The 26,113-nt window shown below is 39.9% G+C and overlaps 1 protein-coding gene across 5 annotated transcripts in view; it reads left to right on the top strand.

Annotated features, from left to right (window-relative positions):
- LOC124615778 (S phase cyclin A-associated protein in the endoplasmic reticulum) overlaps window positions 1-26,113 on the top strand; it is a 590,398-nt gene that overhangs the window by 13,451 nt on the left and 550,834 nt on the right. For all 5 annotated transcript variants that reach the window (XM_047143880.1, XM_047143883.1, XM_047143882.1 and 2 more), the window contains 2 exons: window positions 14,122-14,274; window positions 14,459-14,562. In XM_047143880.1, the coding sequence (XP_046999836.1) occupies window positions 14,122-14,274; window positions 14,459-14,562 (257 nt within the window). The remainder of the gene's footprint in view (window positions 1-14,121; window positions 14,275-14,458; window positions 14,563-26,113) is intronic.

Raw genomic sequence — 26,113 nt, 5'->3', positions numbered from 1 at the left:
CTTGTTGTGCTGATGTGCTGTTTCTAGCTGCACTCAGAACAACAAATCCATGACCTGGTGGTGTGGAAACAGCTTGGCTCACTGTGCAAGAGCTCCATTTTATCCCTGCTTTGCATTATTGCAGTGCTTGGCCTAGCCCACTATGTGCTGTCTAAACAGCTCTGATGCTGCAACCAACACGCTGTGGTAGATTATCACCCACTAGCTGCTTTCCACTGCAGTGGCTGAGCTGCTAGTTTCTGCAGTAATGCCCAAAAAGTAGTGGTGGAGTTACATTACCTCCCTTTTCTGGAAGATACTGTCCCCAGTTTCTCTACCCGTGACTGGTCCACAACAGTTCTTAGCATAATTGGTCACAATGTACAATATTCAACAAGTTCTTCCCTTAGGTGCTAGGTTGGTTGTATCACAACATTCAGAGGCTGTGAGTTTATTGTGTAGGCTTAGTCCTCTAGCTCCACATTTCCACATTGGTCCATGCACTATCTGGCACAGTACCGAAAAGCCACATCTGAAATGTGATTTTTTAGGGGTTGTATCTCTTGTTCTATTGATCACAGAGAGAAGATATTAAATGTTTCAGAGAACCCTTGGCCTATTGACCATTTGTACTCCTATTGGAAGAATGGGCATACTGTACCTATCCAACGGTAATGGCAAAATTTAAACATTACACACTTCCCAACCCAGGCAAATTGAGCAAATCTGTTTGTTCTTTTGCATTAGGTGTGGTCTTAGGTCGACTGTAGATGGCTTACAGAAGTACTATTTGTTCATGGTGAGAGGGAACCCAGAAAAACCATTATTTTTGGGTACAAAAAGTACGACTTGTGGGGATGGCCACTTCTGTAATTTAAAGTCATGGCAGATCATCCAAATTTTTACCATATGTTCTTCTGGGAGAACGTAAATTTTTTTTTCGGTATCAGTATCTGTTACTGAGATCCAGAGGTTCAAAGTTACCATACTTGTGCACATAAAATATGCACACAATACCTGGTCTGTGACATAAAGTCTCTTTTAATTGGTGTAGTGAACCCATGGCAAGGGTTCTAGGGTCACCACAAGGGCTCTGAGGTCACTAAACTATGTTTTTATTTAGCATCTTTTCACCAATAAAACTTTGCCATGCTGTGTCTCTATACATGCACTTCACACCATACAGATAAGCCCCAACTGGTACAGCAGTGACAAGAAACATGCTAAAACGGGACTAACACGCTTGAAAAGAGCTTAAAATGTCTGCTAAAAATTATGTAAAACTGGAAAGACTGCAGATTCAGTAAAATATTTCTAATAACTTTTTACTCTTTCAAGATACTAATTGTAAGCCGGAAGTTTTTAATGTGTTGTGTTTGATAGAGAGAGAGAGAGAGAGAGAGAGAGAGAGAGTGGGGGGGGGGGGGGGAGGAGAGGAAAAATAGTCAGATTTTCTGTTAACCTTTATTATGCATGCCTAAGTTGTTTATACACGTCAAAGTATCTACATAAACTGTAAAAACTTAATTGACCTACACAATTTGTTTTATGTAAGCAGCACACCCTGCTGTAGCAGGAAGAAGAAGGGAACCAGCAGGAAAATGCTCCTGCCAGAGCGTGAAAAAAGGCAGATAAGTTCCTCTTTAAAGACTAATGGAAAACTGGGGAACCAACTGCCTCAATCCTCATTCTGACTTCTTCGCCAAAAATTGGCATGCGAGAGGAAACAGTGACTGATTGTGGGAGAGACAAAGTGGCAGAGACACAGAGAGAGAGAGAGAGAGAGAGAGAGAGAGAGAGAGAGAGAGCATCAGTGAGAGGGAGATGCTGAGTGTGAAGGCTTTACTACAAAGAGAGACTGGGTAAAAGGATTTGGAATGTTCTGTATTAAAAGGCAGTGAATAAGTTCACATGCCAGAATTTTTGGCGAGCAACATGGAGTGAGAACTGGTGCAGCTAGTTCCCCACTTCTCTTCTATCAGAGTCTTTAAGGCGCATCATGTTCATGGTTTTTTTTCCTCCAATAGGAGCATTTTTCCAGTGTTCTATTAATACTCCACAGTTATCCCAAGCCTTACTTTACAACTAGTGGTTTCCATTTCTGCTCTCAATCTCAGACAGATAGTTCCTTATCAAATTTGTACAACCCAACTTAACACTTGGTCTTGCCACTGTGGTATTCCTCATCATGTTGCTTAACCAGGGGCCCTATGCCCTGCGCAGTTGTGCTTTGCATCATTTTAAATACTAGGAAACACATTTATTTCTTATCACTACTCACGTTGTAATGCCCAAGCACACAACAGTTCTCTTATTTCTCACTTACAAACTCATTCTCTCTCAGTAAATTATCCTTACCAAGTCACATTTAACAGTATATGTTCAGACTCTATTAAACTCTTATGCTTGGCATCTCATCTGTCTGACCACTGGTTTCTTTAACCCATTGTTTTGGAACATCATTCAGAACTCTATGTCCCTGTGACAACAGTCCCACTTAAGCATTCCCAGAAAACATGTTACCAAACCTATGAACTACACACAATACTACCACTCACAACAGTCAACAGGTACTCTCACTTATCTCTCTCTTACTCTAGTGCTGATCATAGTCTGAATAAACTGAATAACATCTTTTGTATAACCTTTAGATACAATGTTGAAGTGCTGTGACACCCCACATATGCCCTCAGCTGGTGTGATGGCTGTTTTACATCTGTGGCCTGCTTTGTTGACTTGTTTACCCCACTCAGCAGGGCATAAGCAGACTTGGTTACCCCACTCAGCAGGGCATGCCCAAGTTACCACTGTGTGGCCCTAAGTAAGCAGAGCCAATGATGTGAACGTCTGCTGTAGTCTCATAGGTGTCCACTGCTACCAGGTTAGAAGATCACATTGGTGCAAATGGATGGCAGTAGTACAGCCCTGCCTCCAAGGCAAGAGTTCAGTTAATACCATGGAGCCTGGGGACAGCTCATCCACAGTGTCATTCCAAGCCCACAGGTGTGGACTTATAACCGTGGACTCATCTGGTGGAGATGGCTGCCCAGACCAGCTTCGGTTGCTGGCTGGCCCGTAACATGATGGAGTCTTGCGTGGACCCATGGTTGCAAAGGGTATTGCCAGACTGCACATAACTGTGTCAGAATCTCAGGGGATTTTTGTGATTAATAGCACTCATTTTGTGGTGGTACATTGCCTCCAGGCACATACAAATCAACATCTTTGCGTCTCAGTGGTTGGCTGCTTTGTAGTTTCATAGCCTTTGTGCAATGTCACCACAATTGTGTGGCTATGCCCAGCTACCTTGTGTGCAAACAAGCTCACACGTGAAATAAATCCTCCACACCCACACCCACTCGCCTGCCTGATTGTCGCAGTGGAGCTGCTTCTCACCCAGTAACACCCAAAATTAGTGACTCCATTATAGAACCTTGCGATAGCAGTCCACTGGCAACAGTTTCCCATAGCTGGAATTCTAAGCTTCACTACGTGTTCCCAAAGGTAAATTTTAGCATGATGTTTGGTCAGAAAATTTACTGTGAAGTTTACTTTTTACCCTTCATCTATTTTACACCCTCATGCACATCACATCTGTCCACAACTGCATTGTAAACAATTTGCAGCACATGTCAGCAACTTTCTATGCAAGGCTGTGACACAGTGCTTGCACACTATTATGAATGTTAGGCACAAACTCCTTAATGGATCCCAGCTTCTCGATCTGATTGCTAACTGTTCGAATGTGTGTCTGCTTGCATCTCATATGTTCAGACTGCTCCTGAGGTAATACATGCATTTGTATCATTTCTCCCTCAACATCTGCAACACGGCTATAAACACCAACATCTTCCTGAGCCTTCCATGTAGTATCTACAATAACATCATTGTCTGCATTTCACTGTACACAACACAAAAGTCTGTGGCACACGTACTCCCCTATACATCTGGCCCACGCTCCACACATTACCACTGAGTGTAGCAGATACTACTGCACTTAAATTACACATGTTGCTATCCATACACTTATTTCTTTTTACACAGCCTGCACTCACTTCAACTGCCACTACAGCTCCTTCAGACTTCAAAATTCCACATGATATCAGTGCTGATATACTATGCTAGGTCCCTTAATGTCAACAACATTAGTACCCTACACAGTGAACAACTAGGCACAATGTCATTTCCCTCTTCATTAATCATTTTAACTTCACCATTTGTAAGACTGTCCCACCAGGGATCAAATTCTGGCTTACTATCCAAAGTATTGGCAAGTTTAATTACATTAACAGCAGGTGGATGTACTGCAGGAACACGTAAAGTAGACACAGGCCTGTTCTCCACCCTTTCAACTTTCTCTTTCTCCATCCTCTCTTTTCAAACTTTCCCTCTTTATCACCTTCTATGTTTCCTCAAATCTTCACTGTAAATCTCCTCATACTTGGGGACATGTGAAAAGCTATTTCCTTTTCCCTAACCTGAAGTGCTTCCAGTCTCTTAGACAACTTTACATTGTGTGCTTGTCTCTTAATTACTTTACCTTTTACGGTTCCCAGTACCTCCTCTCTAGTAACTCCCGTGGTATTGAAAACCTCACTCAAAGGGTATTGACCATAACATGATTGCCCTTTATCAATTACACAAACATAAGTGACAAAGGTTCCTAAAGATAATACTACTCAAACACTTTGCACTGTTTTACATGTTTGCATACCGAGTCATATTCCTTCTAAACCCTTTTGCCCATTATAGATGGAGAAAACTGTAGTGCACTGGGGATGGGATGCAGCAGCGGTTCGTGTACTGAAGTCAGGAGGTAGATGGTTGACCACCCGAGGGCATCAATCAAGGTGATGTTGGGGGTAGATTTTTGTCTGATGCCTGAAGATGTTATTAAAACAGAATTAAAACATTTATTGTCAACAAAATACAGCAGTTGATTTATCAATGTTCGGGTAGCCAGCACTAGTGGGGCTGGCAGTGGCACTCTGCCATGGAATGTGCTGGTCAGCACACCACAAGCAGTCAGGTAGCGCATTGAATCAGCTACAACGATGACACAAGGTTGACAACCTTGCCTATGTTAGCATACAGCATTGCCTGCACCAAGTGAAGCTTCACACAGCTTCTGAGAGATTTGCCAGGGCTCTTGTGACCCCCTCAAAGACTGTGCATAGTGAAGGCATCTACCAGCTCTGCTCAGAGTACTTGAAGTCATGCGGAGAAGTGATATGGCTTCCCGACAGGGGAGAGATGGGCAGCGATGTAGTCTGTCACAGAATTGGAGGCAGGTGGCAGCAACGGCCTGTCCCTATGATGATACATGAGGATCTGCTCAGAGGCCCTGCTGGTTTAGCCTCCAGAAGGCATATCAGATGGGGGTGGCCAGAGCTCCCGATCAGTTTTGACTCGGTAGTCAGCACTGCAGCTCGCAGCGTTCCTTCTGACAGGACTTGCTGCTCCGTAGAAGATTGAAGCAGAGGGTGGACTGACATAGGCTTCTCCTCAGAGCTGGATTGCCGAACACTGAATAGAACTCCACCAGAACAGTATGTATACAGGATGGGCTGTGCCCTGTGTCCACAGCAATTCTGGTTCAGGTACCCAGCTCATTCACTGTGACACAGTAGCTTCTGTGGTTGCTGCTGCACCATCAGCAGTCCTTTCTCACTTGAATTCCACCTGGCTGTTGAGCCTTTTTACTCTGACTCTTGGGTCGCCAAGGGAGTTGGAGGTCTTTGAGGTTTTTCTGTCTGCACCAAGTATACTGTTCTGTGTACTACAAAACTTAAACACATTTCATACAATTCTCAAATTCTGGTGTCTTTCCAACTAAATCAAGAAAACACATTAATGAAAGGACACTTAACTACTACACCTGAGTAGCTGCTCATAATTATTACAACACAAACAATTAATACTCCTTGACAGCACTCAGCTACACCTCCTGAATTGCTAGATCAGGATAACAACTTAAGTACTCTTAGCCAATGAGCCATATCCCTTGCTTTTGATAACACATGTTCCAAAATATAACATTCTTATTTACACATCAACAGAACATTATGTGTGATTACCCTACACATATTGAAGATACTAATACAATTAAACATTTGATAAGAGACCCACTGTCTATCCATGATACTTATAAATATGGGGAGGACAACAAGAAAAAAGGAGACTACACTCATCTCACCATATGTTGATGAAACTCCAACTGGTAATAGTAAAGTCATCTTCTTCATCCACTGAAGCCTGTTTTAGGCATTAGACATTCCCACTTCTGACACCAAATGAAATGGTGATGGGGTGTTGATCCTACTACTGATGCCAACGGAAGTGTTTCAGTCATGTAGGACTACTTGTGTGTGGGGTTACGTCATGGTGGTGTGGTGAGGTTGTGGGAGCAGACCATTGGTAGCTTAGACAAACATCAAAAGTTCAAATATTTTATTAATACTCTTGTGACTACACTCATAGTGTCTCAGTGAAGGCAGTTTCCACACTCCCTCACAGCCCGTTACAAGGATGGCTGTTGGTCGCAGTGTGAGCTGATGGCTACCAAGCCATGATGTTGCTTAGGTATGCTCATTACAAGCTTATGCCCTGGCATGCTTCCCAGCGAGCAGAACATGGCCACTTGTGAACAAAGCAAGTAGCAATGAAGACAGGCAGGTTACTTGCAGGGAATGCCAGCTTCCAACTGGATCTCATCCCTGTGACAGATGATGTCTGGTGCCTAGATGTCCTCGCCAGCATGAAAGTGTGGGCAGCTGTATCATCCCAGTCTTGTCCTCCTACTCTCCAGGGCAGGTATTTGGTCACTTATGGAGAGAGTCAGTAGGCATCTTGCTAGTGGAGAAGTACCGAATCTGAGGTGGTGGATTTTGGATATGCCACTAGCAGAAGGTGCGAAGATCAAATCTTGATCTGGTAGTGACTGTGTGCTGTCCCATATCACCCCGCCGCCCAGTGTGGCCCACTCATATCTGTAGGCAATGCTGGACTGCTGATGTCTGTGCAAAAACTAATCATTATTTATATCTATCTAAAAACAAAGATGATGTGACTTACCAAATGAAAGTGCTGGCAGGTCGACAGACACACAAACAAACACAAACATACACACAAAATTCAAGCTTTCGCAACAAACTGTTGCCTCATCAGGAAAGAGGGAAGGAGAGGGGAAGACGAAAGGAAGTGGGTTTTAAAGGAGAGGGTAAGGAGTCATTCCAATCCCGGGAGCGGAAAGACTTACCTTAGGGGGAAAAAAGGACAGGTATACACTCGCACACACGCACATATCCATCCACACATACAGACACAAGCAGACATATTTAAAGACAAAGAGTTTGGGCAGAGATGTCAGTCGAGGCAGAAGTGTAGAGGCAAAGAAGTTGTTGAAAGACAGGTGAGGTATGAGTGGCGGCAACTTGAAATTAGCGGAGATTGAGGCCTGGCGCTAATTTCAAGTTGCCGCCACTCATACCTCACCTGTCTTTCAACAACTTCTTTGCCTCTACACTTCTGCCTCGACTGACATCTCTGCCCAAACTCTTTGTCTTTAAATATGTCTGCTTGTGTCTGTATGTGTGGATGGATATGTGCGTGTGTGCGAGTGTATACCTGTCCTTTTTTCCCCCTAAGGTAAGTCTTTCCGCTCCCGGGATTGGAATGACTCCTTACCCTCTCCTTTAAAACCCACTTCCTTTCGTCTTCCCCTCTCCTTCCCTCTTTCCTGATGAGGCAACAGTTTGTTGCGAAAGCTTGAATTTTGTGTGTATGTTTGTGTTTGTTTGTGTGTCTGTCGACCTGCCAGCACTTTCATTTGGTAAGTCACATCATCTTTGTTTTTAGATATATATTTCCTACGTGGAATGTTTCCCTCTATTATAATCATTATTTATATCCGTTCACAGTCTACTTATTGTGCTGATGTGCTGTTTCAATCTTCACTCAGAATAACAAATCTGTGGCAAATGGTGTGAAAACAGCTTATCTCAACCTGCAAGAGCTCAGTTCTGCCGCTGTGTTGCATTCTTGTGGTGCTCGGCCTAATCTGCCTCAAGCTATCTAAGCAGTCCCAATGCTGCAAACGGCATTCTGGCACTTTAGTGCCCTCTATCTTGCTTCCATTGCTGCAGTCTAACAGCTAATTTCTGCGGTAATGCCCAAAAAGTAGTGGCGGCATGATACATCCAACATTGTGCTACATGGGGTGATCTTTTTTTAAATAGCAGGTAGAAGGGGGCGGGGGGGATTGTAGGGGAATTACATAATAGGTAGCCAGTTCTTCATTGTAGTAACTACACAACCATGCCAATTTAGCTTACTCATAGTTATTTATAAAGTTTATAATTCCATAACCATACAGGAAGACAAACACAATGAGTGGCAAGTAGAGCCTTTGTTAGAAGCATAAGTAAAGTGATAAAGAGATAAGGTGTAGGCTGCCCAGTTATTAACTGTTACGCATGGATCTATTTCTGTATCATGTCTTTTCTTATAGTTACAAGGCCTTCTTACGTATGTGACTGGATACTATGACTAAAATATTGACTGAGGTACTTCTGATTCATGTTTCTTATCTTTCTAATGAGCACAAGTAAATGTCTTCTGATGTGCATTTAATGCAGACAGTTTTCTTACACATGTGACACTTTAAAAATGATGTGTTTACAGTGCTGTCAGGCTTTACCAGGCGACATGTTCGCTTTTCTTGTCTCTCAGTAATATCTTCAGCGGTGACAAAGGCAATAGGATTCCTGGTTGCTGTGCATCTCTCTGCAAGCTCCTCTACTAATTGCAGTATGAAGTCCCTGTGCTTAAATTTTTTCATTTAGAGCATTGTGCAATACCCAGATATTTATCCCAGGCAAAGGTTGTAAAATGTGTGAATGGCCAATATCTGGATGATGATTTCACTGAGTATTTGTAAGCCATTTGGCTAATCATGTCCACTCCATATTTAGACCAATTATAAAGTGTAACTGTATCTAGCTTCTTTTTCAAACCAGCCTCAATTTTCACATAAAGATGCATTAGTGCTGTGAATCGGGACATTCTTACTGTTCTTTCCCTGGTAAACAGTCAATGTAGTATCATTCTTCTTCAGTAACACCTTACTCTTCTTTTGCCTTCTTGACAGAGACTAGTATTTTACTGCAAGATCAATTTATGGAGCCCACAATACTTGTAACATCTGCTTTCAAGGTTTCAGACACAGCCAAGGGGGTGAAAAAATTGTCATAAGTGACATTTCTTCCCTTACTTATATAAGATTGCACCAGCATAATTGTTGCAATTGAAAAGTGTGTCTGTGTAGCACATAAATAAACAATTACAAAATAAAAATTTAAGTGTGCATACCTTCTTCATCAGTATTCAGTAAATCATCATGTGGTATAACATAATCTTCTGATGAAAAATCTGAAACTACGGGTTGTGGCAATTCTTCTGCAGATAAAAACTCAAGTGGCTCACCCTCTGCTTCATGAACCACGTTTTCGTATATGGCACTTACAATGTGCTCTTCTGTTCTTAGACATTTGGCCGTAATCACTGTATATGTTGCAAGCATTATTTATACAGTTAGAATCACTATCTACTATCACCGTATTTTATGGAACAAAGCACTGACTGTGTGATACTTGTGTAGTATGTTGAAACATGTTTCAACCTGATTTCCCTCCCCTCCACTGTTGGAGAAATGTAATACCATCAGGAAGAGACATAAAAGTCTCTGCTTTTCTAGGTGAATTTGGATTCTTCTCTTTTAAGGTTTTCCCAAAAAATGTAAATTGTCATCGTTAACTAACTTATTTGATACAAAGTCATAGAAATTCAGCGGTATACACATTAACACAAAATAGTGACCAATGAAGGAATTAGGGAACAGATCGTGTGTGACCCCACTGCAGTTCTAGTGTTAAATTCCCACACATGTTTAACACTATTTGTGACTACTTTCTGCATCATTGTAATGTCAGTTTGATTTCTTCCTCCTCCATCAGCAAGAGCCCTGTTATCTTCAATATTATTTTGTAACTGAAATTGGCGTTACAAATTTGTAGATCATTTTTTATGATGAAGATTATTAGATGCATCCCATCATGTAAACTCCTGTCATGTAAGCTAAAATTTCCTTCAGTTGATTTGTAAATTTTCTCTTTTCCAAATTTTACGTTAATATTTGCTAATTCAATGTTAGTTTGTATTCTTTCGTACAGTTACATGTCTGTTCTAGGTTTTATATTCTTGTCTTTGTTATCCTTGTGGTCATGTGCATTTAAAAGTATGTCATCCTGCTGTTATGCTTTTATTGCAATGTAGTATATTCTTTAGTTACTGTGTCTTTCACTGAGTGATGAATGCAGAATCCAGGTTCCAAACTCCCATCATGTCTCGGAGTTGGCATGCATAATAGTTACACTTCCAGTTGTTATTGAATAAGTGATTCACTCCCTCATGTCTTGGAGCATTCCAAGAAGTGCTTCTTGTTTCTTTGCTCAAATGATATTACTCTATATCATTTGTCAAATTTTGAACACCGTTCAGGGGGGTGTCTGTGGCGGAATTAGACTACATATAAGGTCTGTCTAAAAAGTATCCAACCTTTGATTTTCCCAGGCAAAATAGAGACAATAGTGTGGCGCCACTGTACACAGAAAGGGAAGAGACCTTTATGTGCATGCATGAATTTTGTCCCTGCCTTCCAGCACGTCAGTCGCTGCCTGTCGGTTGCTGAGTGAGGTGCTACACAACGTGTTTGTCGGATTACCGATTCTCTCATGATGACTGAACGTGTTGAACAAAAAAGAAAGTGCGGCAGGTGCAGAGCAAATTCAAGGTGATGCTGACTGTCTTTTTTGATGTCTCTGGAATTTTGCATCACGAATACGCACCGGAAGGACAAACAGTGACAAGGGAGTACTATCAAGATGTTCTCAGGTGACTCCGTGACTCAGTTCTGTGCAAAAGACCAGACATGTGGACGGTGAAAAACTGGCAACTGCATCACAACAATGCCCCCGCACATTCATCCGAGTTGATCCAAAATTTCTTGGCCAAACATGGAATTACAGCTGTTTGTCAGCCTCTCTACTCTCCGGACATGGCTCCTTCCGACTTCTGGTTGTTTCCAAAATTGAAGATGCCACTGGAAGGATCCCATTTTAAGAGTAGAGAAGAGATAATCCAGAAGACGATAACAGAGCTGAACACCATTCCAAAAGAAGACTTCCAGAGGTGTTTCCAGCAGTGGAAGGATTTGTGGGCTAAGTGTATGCAAGCACAAGGGGCCTACTTGGAAGGACATTCGGGTACCAACCCCGTCATGTATTCAAAATATTTTTTTCTGGCCAAAGGTCGGATACTTTTTAGACAGGCCGTGTATGGTTCCTGAAGAGGAACAACAGTCTTTTCAGTATTTGCAGGTGAAACAGTTTTGATGACAAACTGGTCCAGTCTCATAACATCAAATGATGCAATCTTGCTATGTTGGAACTGTGAATGGCTGAAAGCATGGGGAATCTAATAACATAGTACTCCATTCAGATATCCAGGGGAGGACTACTCGTGAAGATTCTGTCATCGGGTGTGGGGACGTGGATTTTTGTGGGGTGAGGGACTGTCAGAAACTGCAATCAGGTAGGTAGGGTTGAAAATTTATGAATAGAAATGGATGGGTAAAGATTAGAGTGCAAATTAATGAAGTTTAGTGGCAGAAAGAACACAATTTCTGGTTAGATGAATGCAGCATTTACCAGTACAAAATCAAATATGGGTAACGCAGTAGATCTAGATATGAAGAAGAGAATAGGAATGCAGGTGAGCTAATAAGAATAGCAAAGTGAATTCAGTATCATAGCCAAGGTAGACACAAAGAAGATAGCCACCAACAGTAGTACAAATTTATATGCCTACTATCTATGCAGGTAATTAAAAGATTAAACTACTGTATGATGGTCTGTAGGAGAATGTGGACCAGGGGAAAGTAATGCAAAGGGGAGCCTCCTGGTAGTATTTTGCATAGAGATGAAAGAACAATTCATCCTGAACACTTGGCTTAAGAATCATAAAGGTGGTTATGTACATGGAGGAAACTTGATGACATCTACCCCAAGTGTTTATATAAATTATGTAATGGTAAGACTAGATTTTAAGTTGTACACTTCCAGGGGCACACATGACTCTGAACATGCTTTGGTGCTGATGAACTGCACAGAAGAAATTGCAAGAAGATGATAAATGCAGGAGATGGGCCTAAACACGTTGAAACAATCAGAGGTTCTTGAGAATTTCAGAGGGAGCATTAGGCAACTACTGACTGAAACAGAGGAAGGGAGCACAGTAGGAAATGAATGGGTAGCTCTAGAGATAGTACAGTGAAGTTTGCCGTGAAACAACTAGGCAAAAAGTCAAGGTCCAGTAGAAATAATAGGATACAAGAGACTGAATTTAATTGATGAAGAGGGGAAAAAAGAAACAAGTGAACGAGGAAAAAGAGATTACTGATACCTATAAAATAAGAAGAATTGTGAAGCAAAAGTGGCTAGAGGAGAGATGCAAAGCTATTGAAGATGTATAGCTATTGGAAAGCTAAATGTCACCTATTGGAAAGTTAAAGAAACCTTGGGAGAAAAAGGCAGTAGCTGTGTAAATGTCAAAAGCTCAGATAGAAAGCTAGTATCAAGCAAAAGAAAAGTCTGACAAGTGGAAGAAATATTTAGAAGGACTGTTCAAAGGAAATGAACTTGTAGAAAAGGAAGGGGAATCCCTAATGTGGGATTGGGGGTGTGATACAACTGTTATGAGAAGAATTTGACTACACACTGAAAGATCTAGAATCCACCTGGAGCAGAAGAAGACATTCCTTCATAAGTAACAAGATCCTTGGAGAAGGTACCATGACATAACAATTTAAGAAAACTTGAGGCAACATTGACACAGTGAATTGCCTTAAAACACATGCTGCCATTTATAGCATTAGTACAAACCATCCCAGCATTTAATTTAAGTGATTTAGGAAAATCATGGAAAACCTAAATCCAGACAGCTGTACAGGGTTTTGAACGGTTATTCTCCTGAATGCACGTCCAGTGTACTAATCACTGTGCCACCTCGCTATACGAGTCAAAAGAAATGAAAGGAAAGCAATAGTTAAGGAGAAGGTGAGACAGAGTTGTAGCCCATCCCTAATGTTGTTCAGTCCACATATTCAGCAAGCAATAAAAGGAATCAAGGAAAATCTGCTTAGGGAATTAAAGTTGAGGGCCGAAGAAATAACGAGCCTTGCTAAAGATATTGGAATTCTGTCAGACATGGCAAAGAACTTGGACGATCAGTTGAACAGAATGTATAGCATCTTGAAAAGAGATTGTAGGATGAATGGTAAACAAGGGTAATTGGATGTAATCAAATAAAATGGTTCTGTGCTTAGGCAATCGGATTAGGAAATGACATATTGAAAATAATAGATAAGTTTTGCTATTTTGCAGCAAAAGGAGTGACATTGGTTGAAATAGAAGGGATATAAAATACAGGCTGTCAGTGGTAAGAAAGGTGATTCTGTAAAAGAGAATATTTTGTTAGAAGTTATGCAGAAACACCATTCTTTATACAGATTGACATAACATTATGTGCATCATGTAGCACTACTTATGTTCTGTTCAATAGTTTTTAAAAATGCATTCTTTATAATAGTTGGCGGATAACTCCCATTTATGCTAGGAGAATCGGATTTCATCACAACTAAATTAAACATCCTCTCTCACTGCTAAAATAGTGCTATAATAGCATATTGAAGGAAGATCATTACATTGTATGTACTAAGACAGCATGCTAATATTGCATAAGCATGACAGTACTGTTAACCAACCAGATTCCATTGGACAGTATGTTCACTCTGTAATGCAAATGCATTTTACAGAGAAGCGCTTAGTGGCAGAGCATGGGAAGATGTGTGTTGTTGTGATGTATATTTGATTAAATAACGAGCAGCAGTATACAAAGTACACTATGCCACATACCATAATATGACTTCTGGTGTATAGATGTAGATGTATATGTAGATGAAGATGAAGAAGATATGCAGCAAATGTTACCGATATGTGACAGTGCTGTTGTTATGCTTTGTTACAGGGAAAGTACTAGTACGCAAACCTCCATCATCACCTAGACCGACAACAGATTCCAAAAAAGAAGATCCTTTGCAAATCTGTAAAAGAGCCCAAGAGAATTTAAAACCTGGCCCCCGTGTACGATCGGCGTCAACAGGCAGGGACAAGAAATCTGGTAATGTTAGAAGTCGAAGTTTCTTCTGTTTTACAGTCACAGCTGATAGCCTTCCGAATCAAGCCACTGTCATGTTGTTCTTTTCAATGATTCAGTATTGCTTGTGATATAACCCAAATGTCTTTCTTTGGCAGTACTCACTAATAGGAATTTTTAACATGTTGCTTTTGATATTTTGTTGCAGAACTTCAAGCAAGATATTGGGCATTTTTATTTGGAAATCTTCAGAGAGCTGTTGATGAGATATATCAGACATGTGAAACTGATGAGAGTGTTTCTGAGTGTAAGGTAGAGTACATTTGTGTGTTAAAAACGTAATAAAAACCATACTAATGCTGTTGGCCCATGGGGCGAGTTAGCTAATGTTGGTGTGACGCTCAACTAGTTTTTTGACGTCATTTCGTGCTATTTCTCGTTGAGAAGCCGTTTCGTCATGTGAAACACAAAGTAAGTTCTACAATATTTTGGCAATGTGCCATGTAAAGTTGAACCAGTGGGAAGCAAGACCACTCCCTACATCACAAGCAGAAAGCAAGATGCCATACCGTACTTGTATTCAGTAGAACCCCATATTTAATGGGTTTTATGTTATGTTACACCCTGTGAATATATGCTGTTTCTAAGCACCAGCATGTAGAATGTCTCAAGATGAATCATTATTGTTAAGAGTTGTTATAATAAAATGACTGGAAAAGTCATATTGCTGGTTAAAGAATTTTCGTTTTTAGTTAGTTTCACATCATAACTCGTGTATAGTGAGAGTAAGCCGTTTTAAAGCAATGACTCATTTAAGATTCATGAAAATATGTCATTATGATTTATTATATAACTAAAAATCAAAAACATTTCACAGAATAAAAAAAAAAAGACACATAATATGCATTTCAGCTTAGCGTTGTTGGCACTACGTCAGAGAACCAGCAGTAGATTGGACATGGGTTTGTGTCCTGCTTTATCCAAATGTATTTTTCACCTTTGCATTTTCCAAAAGGCTGTGGGAGTTTCATACGAAATTAATAGAAATAATTTCTGTAATATTTGATGTTATGTAAATATGAGTGTGCTCTGTCGAAAGTGAGTGTGTTTGATTTGGTGAGGTTTTATTAGCTGATGTCTTTCCCGAGTGATCATGCATCTTCCATTCCTGCCTTATTACGTGTTCATGGATATCAAAATTTTTATTTATGTATACCACAGAGAGAACAACATGACTAGCATACAGCCAGGAAAGGTAATGTTCATTTTATTAGAGCTAAGATAGGAATTCCACACGCATTCATTTTTATGAACAAACTGTGTGGTTTGTGAGCCACATAAATCTGACAACCACTGATGAGAGCGCTGAGGGTGCAAAATCACGTCAACCAACTCATGCTGCGTGCCAATGGCACTCTCTCTCGTGATGTGTGCACGTCAACATTAGCTGCCTCGTCCCACGTGCTGACAGCTTAACAATTAAAAATTGAGAGAGAATTTCTGACCAGGACTTACTTCAGGAGGTGAAATGTGTAACACTGTAATTAGACCCATATAGAAGTTACACTGTAATTAGACCCATATAGAAATTACATGTTACCTAGTTTTCAGAACTATTAGGTCCTTCATCATAGAGGGCAAAGGGAAAGGTTGTAGGTTGTGCAAAAGGAAGGGTAGATCTCTATATGTGGGTCTACCTTGTCCTGGGTTATAACTGACATGCCCTTCTTTTTTAACCATCCCCTACTTATTCCTCTTTCCTCTCCAATAAAGGAACTAACAGTTCTGAAAGCTAGGTAGTGTGTTATATTGTCTTTTATATATGTCACATGACAATAATACACATTTCATCTTCTGAAGGTAAGTACTGGCCAACAATTCTGCCTCATAGTTTGTTTTCGTGACTGAACTTTGTTTTCATATATTAACAATTACATACAGAACCAATGGAATAAATTGATTGGATCACAATGTCAGAGGTCCTAGAAGCTTTGAAAGCACGAAGAGAGTAATATATATGGAGGAATACTGTGTTTAGGCTAGTGGAATCAAAGATGACAAAAAGATGGTGGTAGTTTTTGAAATATGAGGTAAATTTAGAGATAGGAGGTAGAAGTTTGATGAGACAAAAAGACTGCAAACAACAACAACAACAACCAACCATTACTTTCACCAGTTTGTAATCCCAGAAGCCTGAGTCTAGTTCTTGAAAGTTTGTCCTGTCCAACTACAGCTTTTGATTCGTCACATTATTCATACAGCTGCGAGCCATGCTGTATGTAGTGTGTTATAGTGGTTAGCAATCCTGGCTGGTGCGTTTTGGGTTGCCAGTTCCAACCCAATCATGCACAGTTATTTTGTCATTTAATATTTATCATTGCTGGAAGGTTCTTGAAATTTTTGATGTTAATATATTCTGGAATATTCAGTGTTTGTATAAGTAGCTACACTCTCTGTCCAGTAGTTCAATTCTGTTATGTCTTTTAGTGATCTTAATAAATTTGCTTTCAGTGATAAATGTCATACTTCAGCAATGATCCTTCTTTTGGGTTTGGACCTGATTTTGGTTCTGACATGACATTTTTTGGTGGAGACACCGCGTACTTTAAACCTCTACATCACCATGGCTACTAATAGGCAACATAAAAGCTGTCACCTTTATTGACAGCGGGTGGAATACAAATATGGATTCCATGGTCTGTATATGCAGGAGAGCAGCTGTCAAATGACAATCCAGCCTCCAATCAAAACAGATACAACCAAATCCTCCACAAAGTATAATACTCCACAAAAGAACAGACATTTGAAGGGCAGAGGGAAATGCTAGTATGTTTCCACTGTGGATGTCCTCTACATTACTGTAGAGAAATAATATAAGTCTGCCGGCCGAAGTGGCCGTGCGGTTAAAGGCGCTGCAGTCTGGAACCGCAAGACCGCTACGGTCGCAGGTTCGAATCCTGCCTCGGGCATGGATGTTTGTGATGTCCTTAGGTTAGTTAGGTTTAACTGGTTCTAAGTTCTAGGGGACTAATGACCTCAGCAGTTGAGTCCCATAGTGCTCAGAGCCATAATATAAGTCTTCGACAACTACTGTGTTGCCAGATATCAATAATCACAGCAGTTTTGTTCACGCCAGTTAACTGCAGACAATTATAGTCCACCTGTAGGACGAGGTTGCTCCCCAACCTGCACTAGCCATTCCCTATCTCCATACAGAAGCATCAGCCACTCGCCTACCCACTGAATTCAGGAAAACTAAATGAAATAAACAGCTATGGAGTTGAAGCCACCACACATGAAAATCTTCCATGGATGATAGTCAACAAGATGTCAGGATATCTCATTGATATAATTAGCAATGACTAGTCTATTTGGGTAGTAGTCAAATCAGGGGCTACCTTTTCTGTAAAATCTAATGCTTGTCGTCACCAAGACAGGTCATTTGCATACAGGTCATGGCTGGCCAGGAGAATGACCAAGAGACTGTAACATCAAGCATAGAGCAATGAGACACAGCCTGGGAGATGTATGAATTTTTATGCCTGTGTGAAAAGTGAAACTGTTGGGAAAGTTACTAAGGCTCTACTTTGGGCCATATCATATCCTTTGTCACTTGCTGGACGTCACAAATGAAGTCGAGGATTATGACCTGTCATCAAGAAAACAAAAGCACAGAGATTTCTTCTGTATGAAGACCTACTACAGTTCTGAAGTGAAGAACAAAGATTAGGGCTTTACGTCCAAGCAAACTGAAGACATGCTCAATACTCATGAAGCTTCAATTTTACCCCGGATGCTTGTCATAGTGAAGAGGGTGTGACCATATGACCAGAATACAAGGATCTGCCAGCGCTGTCATACAGAAGGACATTGACAAGGCCTAGACCCAGGGTATTGCAGTTAGCTCTAATGAAAACCTCTGCAACAGCATGTTGCTATTTCCTAAGGAGAGGAAGTAATGCTACATGCTGTCTTGCTTGCAGTAGGTTATAAGGATTAGTGCCACTGGGTGATGTGCTGTGGGTTGCCATTTCAAAGCTGACCACCAGCAATTATTTGTTGTTTTGTTTTTATCAGTTCTAGAAGATTACCAAAATTTTTTATTTTTGTAAATTTTGTATATTGTGGAACATTCAATGTTTTTGTGAACAGCTGCATTCTCCATCCAGGAGTTTTGTTCTGTTCTGTTCTGCATGTATGTCGATATTCATAATAGACATGCTTTCAGTGCTGTTTTATATCATTGTCTACTCGGCTTTTGGATTAGACTTTTTTCTGGTTGCAATGTGACAATATTATAGCACCATGATCATTACAGATCATTCACAATATTGGTTTGACACTTTATTGAGTTAGTTAATTTAATATTCTACAGATGTTTCACGCAATTGATTTTGATTCATGTGGAATGAGATGAGCCTATATATGCACGATGTGTGTGTTATTGCACATTATATTTTGGTTACATTCAAGAACAAGAACATAAGTACAGTAAAACAAAGCAATTTATATAGTAGACAGTGCTTTCCAGTAGTACATAGGTAACTACTTCTTACCAGCATGTGGTGCATTCAAAAAACAGAAAAAATTTTGTGATCATACCATTCCTTCCTTCCTTCCCCCTGCCCCCCATGAACCATGGACCTCGCTATTGGTGGAGAAGCTTGCATGCCTTGGCAATAGAGATAGCCATCCCATGGGTGCAACCACAATGAAAGGGTGTCTGTTGAGAGGCCAGACAAACCACAGTACCATGGAAGTACAACTTTATATGCCAACTATATCCGCAGATGATGAAGAGACTGAAGGAATGTGTTGTTGTTGTTGTTGTTGTTGTGGTCTTCAGTCCTGCGACTGGTTTGATGCAGCTCTCTATGCTACTCTATCCTGTGCAACCTTCTTCATCTCCCAGTACCTACTGCAACCTACATCCTTCTATATCTGTTTAGTGTATTCATCTATTGGTCTCCCTCTATGATTTTTACTGTCCACGCTGCGATGCGATAAAAAAATTATTCAGGTAGTTAAAGGAGATGAAAATTTAATATAGTAGGTGAATTTGGACTGGGGGTAAAGAATGAAAGAGGCTGCCTGATAGAATTTTGCACAGAGCACAACTTAATCATAGCTAACATTTGGTTTAAGAATCGTGAAAGAAGGTTGTATATGTGGAAGAGGCCTGGAGACACTGGAAGTTTTCAGACAAATTACATAATGGTAAGACAGAGGTTTAGGAACCAGGTTTTAAATCGAAAGAAATTTTCAGGAGCAGATCTGGACTCTGACCACGATTTATTCGTTACGAACTGCAGATTAAAACTGAAGAAACAGCAAAAAGGTGGAAATTTAATGAGATGGGACCTGGATAAACTGAAAGAACTGGAGGTTGTAGAGAGTTTCAAAGGGAACATCAGGGATCAATTGACAAGAACAGAGGAAAGAAATACAGTAGAAGAAGAATGGGTAGCTCTGAGAAATGAAATAGTGAAGGCTGCAGAGGATTATGTAGGTAAAACGACAAGGGCTAGTATAAATTCTTCAGCAATAGAAGAGATATCGAATTTAATTGGTGAAAGGAGAAAGTATAAGAATGCAGTAAATGAAGCAGGTGAAAAGGAATACAAACTTCACAAAAATGAGATCGACGGGAAGTGCAGAATGGCTAAACAGGAATGACTAGAGGGTAAATGAAGGATGTAGAAGCATATATGGGTAAGGTAGATACTGCCTACAGGAGAATTAAAGAAACCTTTGGAGAAAAGAGAACCACTTGTATGAATGTCAAGAGCTCAGATGGGAAACCAGTCCTAAGCAAAGAAGGGGAAGCAGAAAGGTGGAAGGAGTGTATAGAGGGTCTGTACAAGGGCAATATACATGAGGGAAATAGTATGGAAATGGAAGAGGACATAGATGAAGATGAAATGGGAGACACAATACTGCGTGAAGAATTTGACAGAGCACTGAAAGACCTAAGTTGATAGTTCCATTACAATTAGTCATATCCTTGGGTGAACCAGCCATGACAAAACTCTTCCATTTGGTGAGCAAGATGTATGAGACAGGCAAAATACCCCCAGACTTCAAGAAGAGTATAATAATTACAATCCCAAAGAAAGCAGGTGTTGGCAGGTGTGAAAATTACCGAACTATCAGTTTAATAAGTCATGGCTGCAAAATACTAACATGAATTCTTTATAGATGAATGGAAAAACTGGTAGAAGCTGACCTCGGGGAAGATCAGTTTGGATTCCGTACAAATGTTGGAACACGTGAGGCAATACTGACCCTACGTCTTATCTTAAAAAATAGGTTAAGGAAAGGCAAACTTATGTTTCTAGCATTTGTAGACATAGAGAAAGCTTTTGACAATGTTGACTGGCATTCTTTCTTTCAGATTTTGAAGGTGGCAGGGATAAAATACATGGAGCAAAAGGCTATTTACAATTTGTATGGAAGCCAGATAACAGTTATAAGATTCGAGGGGGCACAAATGGGAAGCAGTGTTGAGAAGGAAGTGAGACAGGATTGTAGCCTATCCCTGATGTTATTCAATCTCAATATTGACCAAACCATCAAGAAAACAAAAGAAAAAAATTGGAGTAGGAATCAAAATCCATGGAGAAGAAATAAAAACTTTGAGATTTACCAATGACATTGTAATTCTGTCAGACACAGCAAAGGACTTGGAAGAGCAGTTGAATGGAAAGGACAGTGTCTTGGATGAAGCGTATAAGATGAACATCAACAAAAGCAATGTGACGTTTGTGGAAGATAGTCGAATTATATCAGGTGATGCTGAGGGAATTAGATTGGAAAATGAGGCACTTAATGTAGTAGATGAGTTTTGCTATTTGGGAAACAAAATAACTGATGATGGTTGAAGCAGAGAGGATATAAAATGTAGACTGGGTATGGCAAGAAAAGCGTTACGGAAGAAGAGAGATTCGTTAACATTGAGTATAAATTTAAGTTCAGGAAGTCCTTTCTTGAAAATATTTGTATGGAGTGTAGCTATGTATGGAAGTGAAACATGGACAATAAATATTTCAGGCAAGAAAAGAATAGAAGCATTTGAAACGTGTTGCTATACAAGAATACCGAAGATTAGATGGGTAGGTTACGTAACTAATGAGGTGATACTGAATAGAATTGGGGAGAAGGGGAATTTGTGTCACAATTTGACTAGAAGAATGGATCGGTTGGTAGGGCACGTTCTGAGGCATCAAGGGATCACCAATTTGTATTGGATGGATGTGTCGAGGTTAAAATCGTAGAGGGAGACCAAGAGATGAATACACTAAGCAGATTCAGAAGGATGTAGATGCAGTAGCTACTCGGAGATGAAGGAGCTTGCACAGGATAGAGTATCATGGAGAGCTGTGTCAAATCAGTCTCTGGACTGAAGGCCACCACCACCACCACCACCACCACCACCACCACCGCAACAACCACCACCACTCTGTACTGAACTATTTCCCACCAAACCCTTCAGTTTTACGGCATTTGGCAGCACACTTTCAAATTAAAAGTTATTATAGACTTGCAAGAAGCAGAATAAAAATAGATACAAAGCTAGAAATAACAGGCTTGTCAGCTAGGAGGTCAGAAAGGTAGACTATAGGAATTTATACAAGAAAAGGGAGGAGATTAAACTAAGCAAGAAGTTCAGTGCCTTGGAAAAATCCTACAGTAATAGGCAGATGGAGTAGTTATTTAACAAAGGTACTTATGCAAATAGCAGCAGTTGTTGAGAATGTAAAGAAAGCAAAAGAAAAGTGGATCTCTCACAGAACAATGCAGCTGTTTGAGAGAAGGCAAAAATTTCAACCAAATTATAGTAGGAACTTGATGGAATACATTACATTAAAAACAAGTATTTGTAAATGCCTTTGATAGGGTGTGAGAAGATAGAAAGATTTTTAATGGGTAATGTAGAAAGTGCTTATGATTATGATAGTATGTGTAAATAACAATTACATCAATCATAATACTAGTATTGTCAAATCAGCATTATATCATATATACAGACGAAAAAGAACAACACAAATATAGTAGATTATTATGACAGATGTAAAATAAGGTACCAGATTACAAATGCAACAACACTACCAATTAATCTGACGACAATTTCATGATCCCTAGTGAGTGTTATAGTTAATACATCAGCAAGAATTTTCTTTGGTTGCAAATACTTAATGACATCTGACTTCTTTCGCACATTGTGCTAAAGAATATTTTATCAGACAAACATGTTCCAATCTAGAATGAAGCACAAGATTTGCTGCCAGCCTAATGTAACTCTGATTATCATGGAAAATGATTTCAGGATTTTGAAGCTTATTGTTTAAAACTGTTACCTTATCAGCCATCTCATATCTACTGCCTGTTTGGCTGAAGAATTTAAAGCTGTATATTCATCTTCAGTAGTTGGCATGGCATCATTCCCCAGTGTCTTGTTCTCTGAGGAAGTTATATTTTTTCCTAAGAGAAAACTATTCACTTATTGTGATAACTCAGTAATAAATCATCTACAAATTTGAGTCAACAGAACCAGTTATTTTCAGATATTTAAAATCCCCTTTGCTAAATACAATGCCATAGTTAATAGTATCCTTGAGATACCAGCTTGCTCTTTTTTCTGCCTGCGAATGCACACTAGTGAACTTAACAATTACACTTAAAATGCTTGCTGCATAAGATATGTTAGATCTTTTATTAGTACTGATATGCAACAAACATCCCACAAATTCTTGGTATAGCATATGAATCTCATCATCTTTCACATCTCAAAGCTTTAGTTCAGCATCCATTGTTGTTCCTATAGGGCTACAATTGAACATAAAGCATTTCAGCACATCTGAAGTATAACTCTTCTGCACAAATTTTAAATTACTTTCCTTCCAGTTTCTAATGATATACGTACCTAGACAGGACTTTGTTTCTCCTAGAGCTTAAACTTCAAAATGCTCAGCTAATCTCTAATACTGCTTGTCTTCCATCACATTGTTGTTACAAAAGACATAATAATCAACATACAAAGCAACAATTACAAATGTTTACCTGGCCTTGTAATGAATGCATGGTCTGCATCAGTTCTCACAACATAACCTCGGATAAAAGTACACCTTTTGTCTCTTCAATCCACTGTTTGGCTGAAGTTTTTAAACCATAAATGGACTTGGGTTTGTATACTTTATCTTTTGACAGAAGCAGTTTTGGTATCAAAATGATTAACCTTAAGATCGATATCAACAACAAAAATAATGATAGAGTACTACAATCTGCACATGACAGAAAGGTTTCATCGTAATATATATCAACTGTTTGAGTTAATCACTTAGCAAAATGTCTAGCTCAATAGCTGCACAGTTTGCATTCCTTTTCAGCTTAAATACCCACTTGTCTATGATACTTTTACTCTTTCGTGAGTCCGCAAGTACCCAAACATCATTGTTCTGGAAACATTTTCGTTTCTCTTTCATGGTTTTTTACATCCTCTTTCATGATCCTTATACAGTCTCTCCTGTAACGCCTCGACATGGTATCTCGCAGGTTCAAAGAATCTTCTCCTAAACTGGGAAAACCATTCACTAAATATTTGACAAAATGTAGGTACTCCTTGCTTTTGGGTACAAGGGCTGACCTTCTGACTTGTAATCTTTTGGAGCATCAGGGTAGATTGGCAGCATCTCAGTCTCCTCTGTCTGTGACTGACTGGGTATCTGACATGTAGTCTGGATTATGATAGGTGTCTGCATTGTCACTACCAACACTGCTGACTTCTGCTACTTCCTCTGCCGTGCCTTCCTCGGCATGTTGCTCATTTGGGCAGAACACACAGTAATTTTCACTTACAGCTGGTGACCTGATACTGGCAGTCATGCAGCCATTCTCCAGAAAAATAACACTCCTACCTTTTACAATTTTCTTGGTGAATCAGTTAGTCTGTAACCTTTAATCATTTTATCATAATGTACAAAAATGTGTTCCTTAGCCTTGGCATTCTGTTTTGTTCTGTTTTGATCTGGTATATGGAAAAGGGCTCAGCAACCAAATACTTTTAAAGAGTTCAAAGAAGATACTCTACCCTTCTGTAACTCCTGTGAAGTCTTACCTTTAAGCACTCTGCGAGAAACATGGTTCTGAATGTAAACAGCTGTTTTGCACGCCTCTGCTCAATATTGCTTAGGCAAAACAGGATCAAATAACGTATCCTATGGCAGCTCACAGATTATTCTGTTAATTATTTCCACAATACAATTCTTTTCTGAACTGTAGGGCACACTATTCTGAGCTGTACCCCATTGTTTTTTTGCAAAATGAAACAAACTTAAGAATTCATAAACTCAGTGCCATTGTCTGATGTAACAGTTTTGATGTCTGCACCAACATTATTTTCTGCCAAAGTTCTAAAAGTACAGAAAAAAATCAAATATTTGATATTTATCCTTGAGAAAATAAAAATGTCTTTTTGGTATTATCACGCACCAGTACACACATCTATAGTATGCTGAACAGATATAGGATGAATATTTTTACTATGATCCAAAATAAAGTAGATCATTCTGTTTGGACATCTTACATCAATCTCTGTTGAACACAGACTTTATGCATTACATAAGCAGGGCAGAAACTGACAACAAATTGATGGCTAAGGCACAGGCAAGAATAACATTATCTGATTGAATTGGATAGATAAAAAATCTGCTCACCAGGTGGTGGCGGGAGAACACACATTTAAAAAAAGGTTTTAAGTAAGCTTTTGGAACCAATGGCTCCTTCTCCTGGCAGAAGGGTTGAAGGGAAAGGAAGAGGGGTGAAGGAAAAGACTAGAGAGGTTTAGGAAAAGGTGCAGAGTTAGGAAAAGTCACCCAGAACACCAGGTCATGGTCTTGTAAACTGACATATGGCTGGGAGTGCCCCTCCATACCCACATCCAGTGACTCCTGTGGGCAGAGGATGACATGGTAACCAGTCGGTACCATTGGGCCTTCATGGTCTGTTTGGGCGCAGTTTAGTTTTAATCCCAGATCAGAGGAGACTTACAGGATGGGATAAGACAAAGAGACTGATTGTTGGGGACTGCACCAGTTGAGATTTGAAAACCTGAGAACTAAAAGGCTCTGAAAGCTTGCATTTATAAAACTGTTTCTTTATATGAAATAATGGAAAATCCAGAACGGAATGTAAAAGTATTATGAAAAGGATAGTTGGTACTCACCATATAACAGAGATGCTGAGTCGCAGGTAGACATAACAAAAAGACTGTCAGAAAGTGAGCTATCAGCCAACAAGGCCTTCATTGAAAATAGACCCTCCCCCCCCCCCCACACACACACACATGCCACTCACACACACGAGTGCAGCCTCTACCAGCTGAAGCCAGACTGCCAGCAAACTTCTTTTTTTATATGTGTGTTCGCCTGCTGCTGCTTGGTGAGTAGATGTTTTTTATCTGTTCAATTACATTATAAGAGGTCTGTTCAAAAAATTCTGGAACTTTGTCCACAAAGCTTTTCTGCGAGTAATCTTTACTTATTGTGTGTCATCTCCTTTGAAATACTCTCATCCACAATTTATATACTGCTCCCAGTGCTGTTTCCACTCCCAGAAACAGCCTTGGTATGCCTCTTGCTAGATTGTGTGAAGCGCTGTCTACGAATTTTCTTTTAGTTTTTCTATCATTAAAAATCTTCGTCCTTTCTATGGGGTTTTCAACTTCTGAAATGTGTCTACATGGGTCAGTTCTGGAGAGGTCGAGACAGCACAGTGATTTTGTTTTCTGTGAAACACTCACGCACCAACAGGGATGAGTGGGCGGGTGTGTTATCATGATGCAAGATCCATGAATTATCTTGCCACA

The sequence above is a fragment of the Schistocerca americana genome, chromosome 5, assembly GCF_021461395.2.
Source record: "Schistocerca americana isolate TAMUIC-IGC-003095 chromosome 5, iqSchAmer2.1, whole genome shotgun sequence".
Taxonomy (NCBI): domain Eukaryota; kingdom Metazoa; phylum Arthropoda; class Insecta; order Orthoptera; family Acrididae; genus Schistocerca; species Schistocerca americana.
Note: the sequence above shows the minus strand (reverse complement) of the source record. Positions and strands in the feature narration are given on the sequence as shown.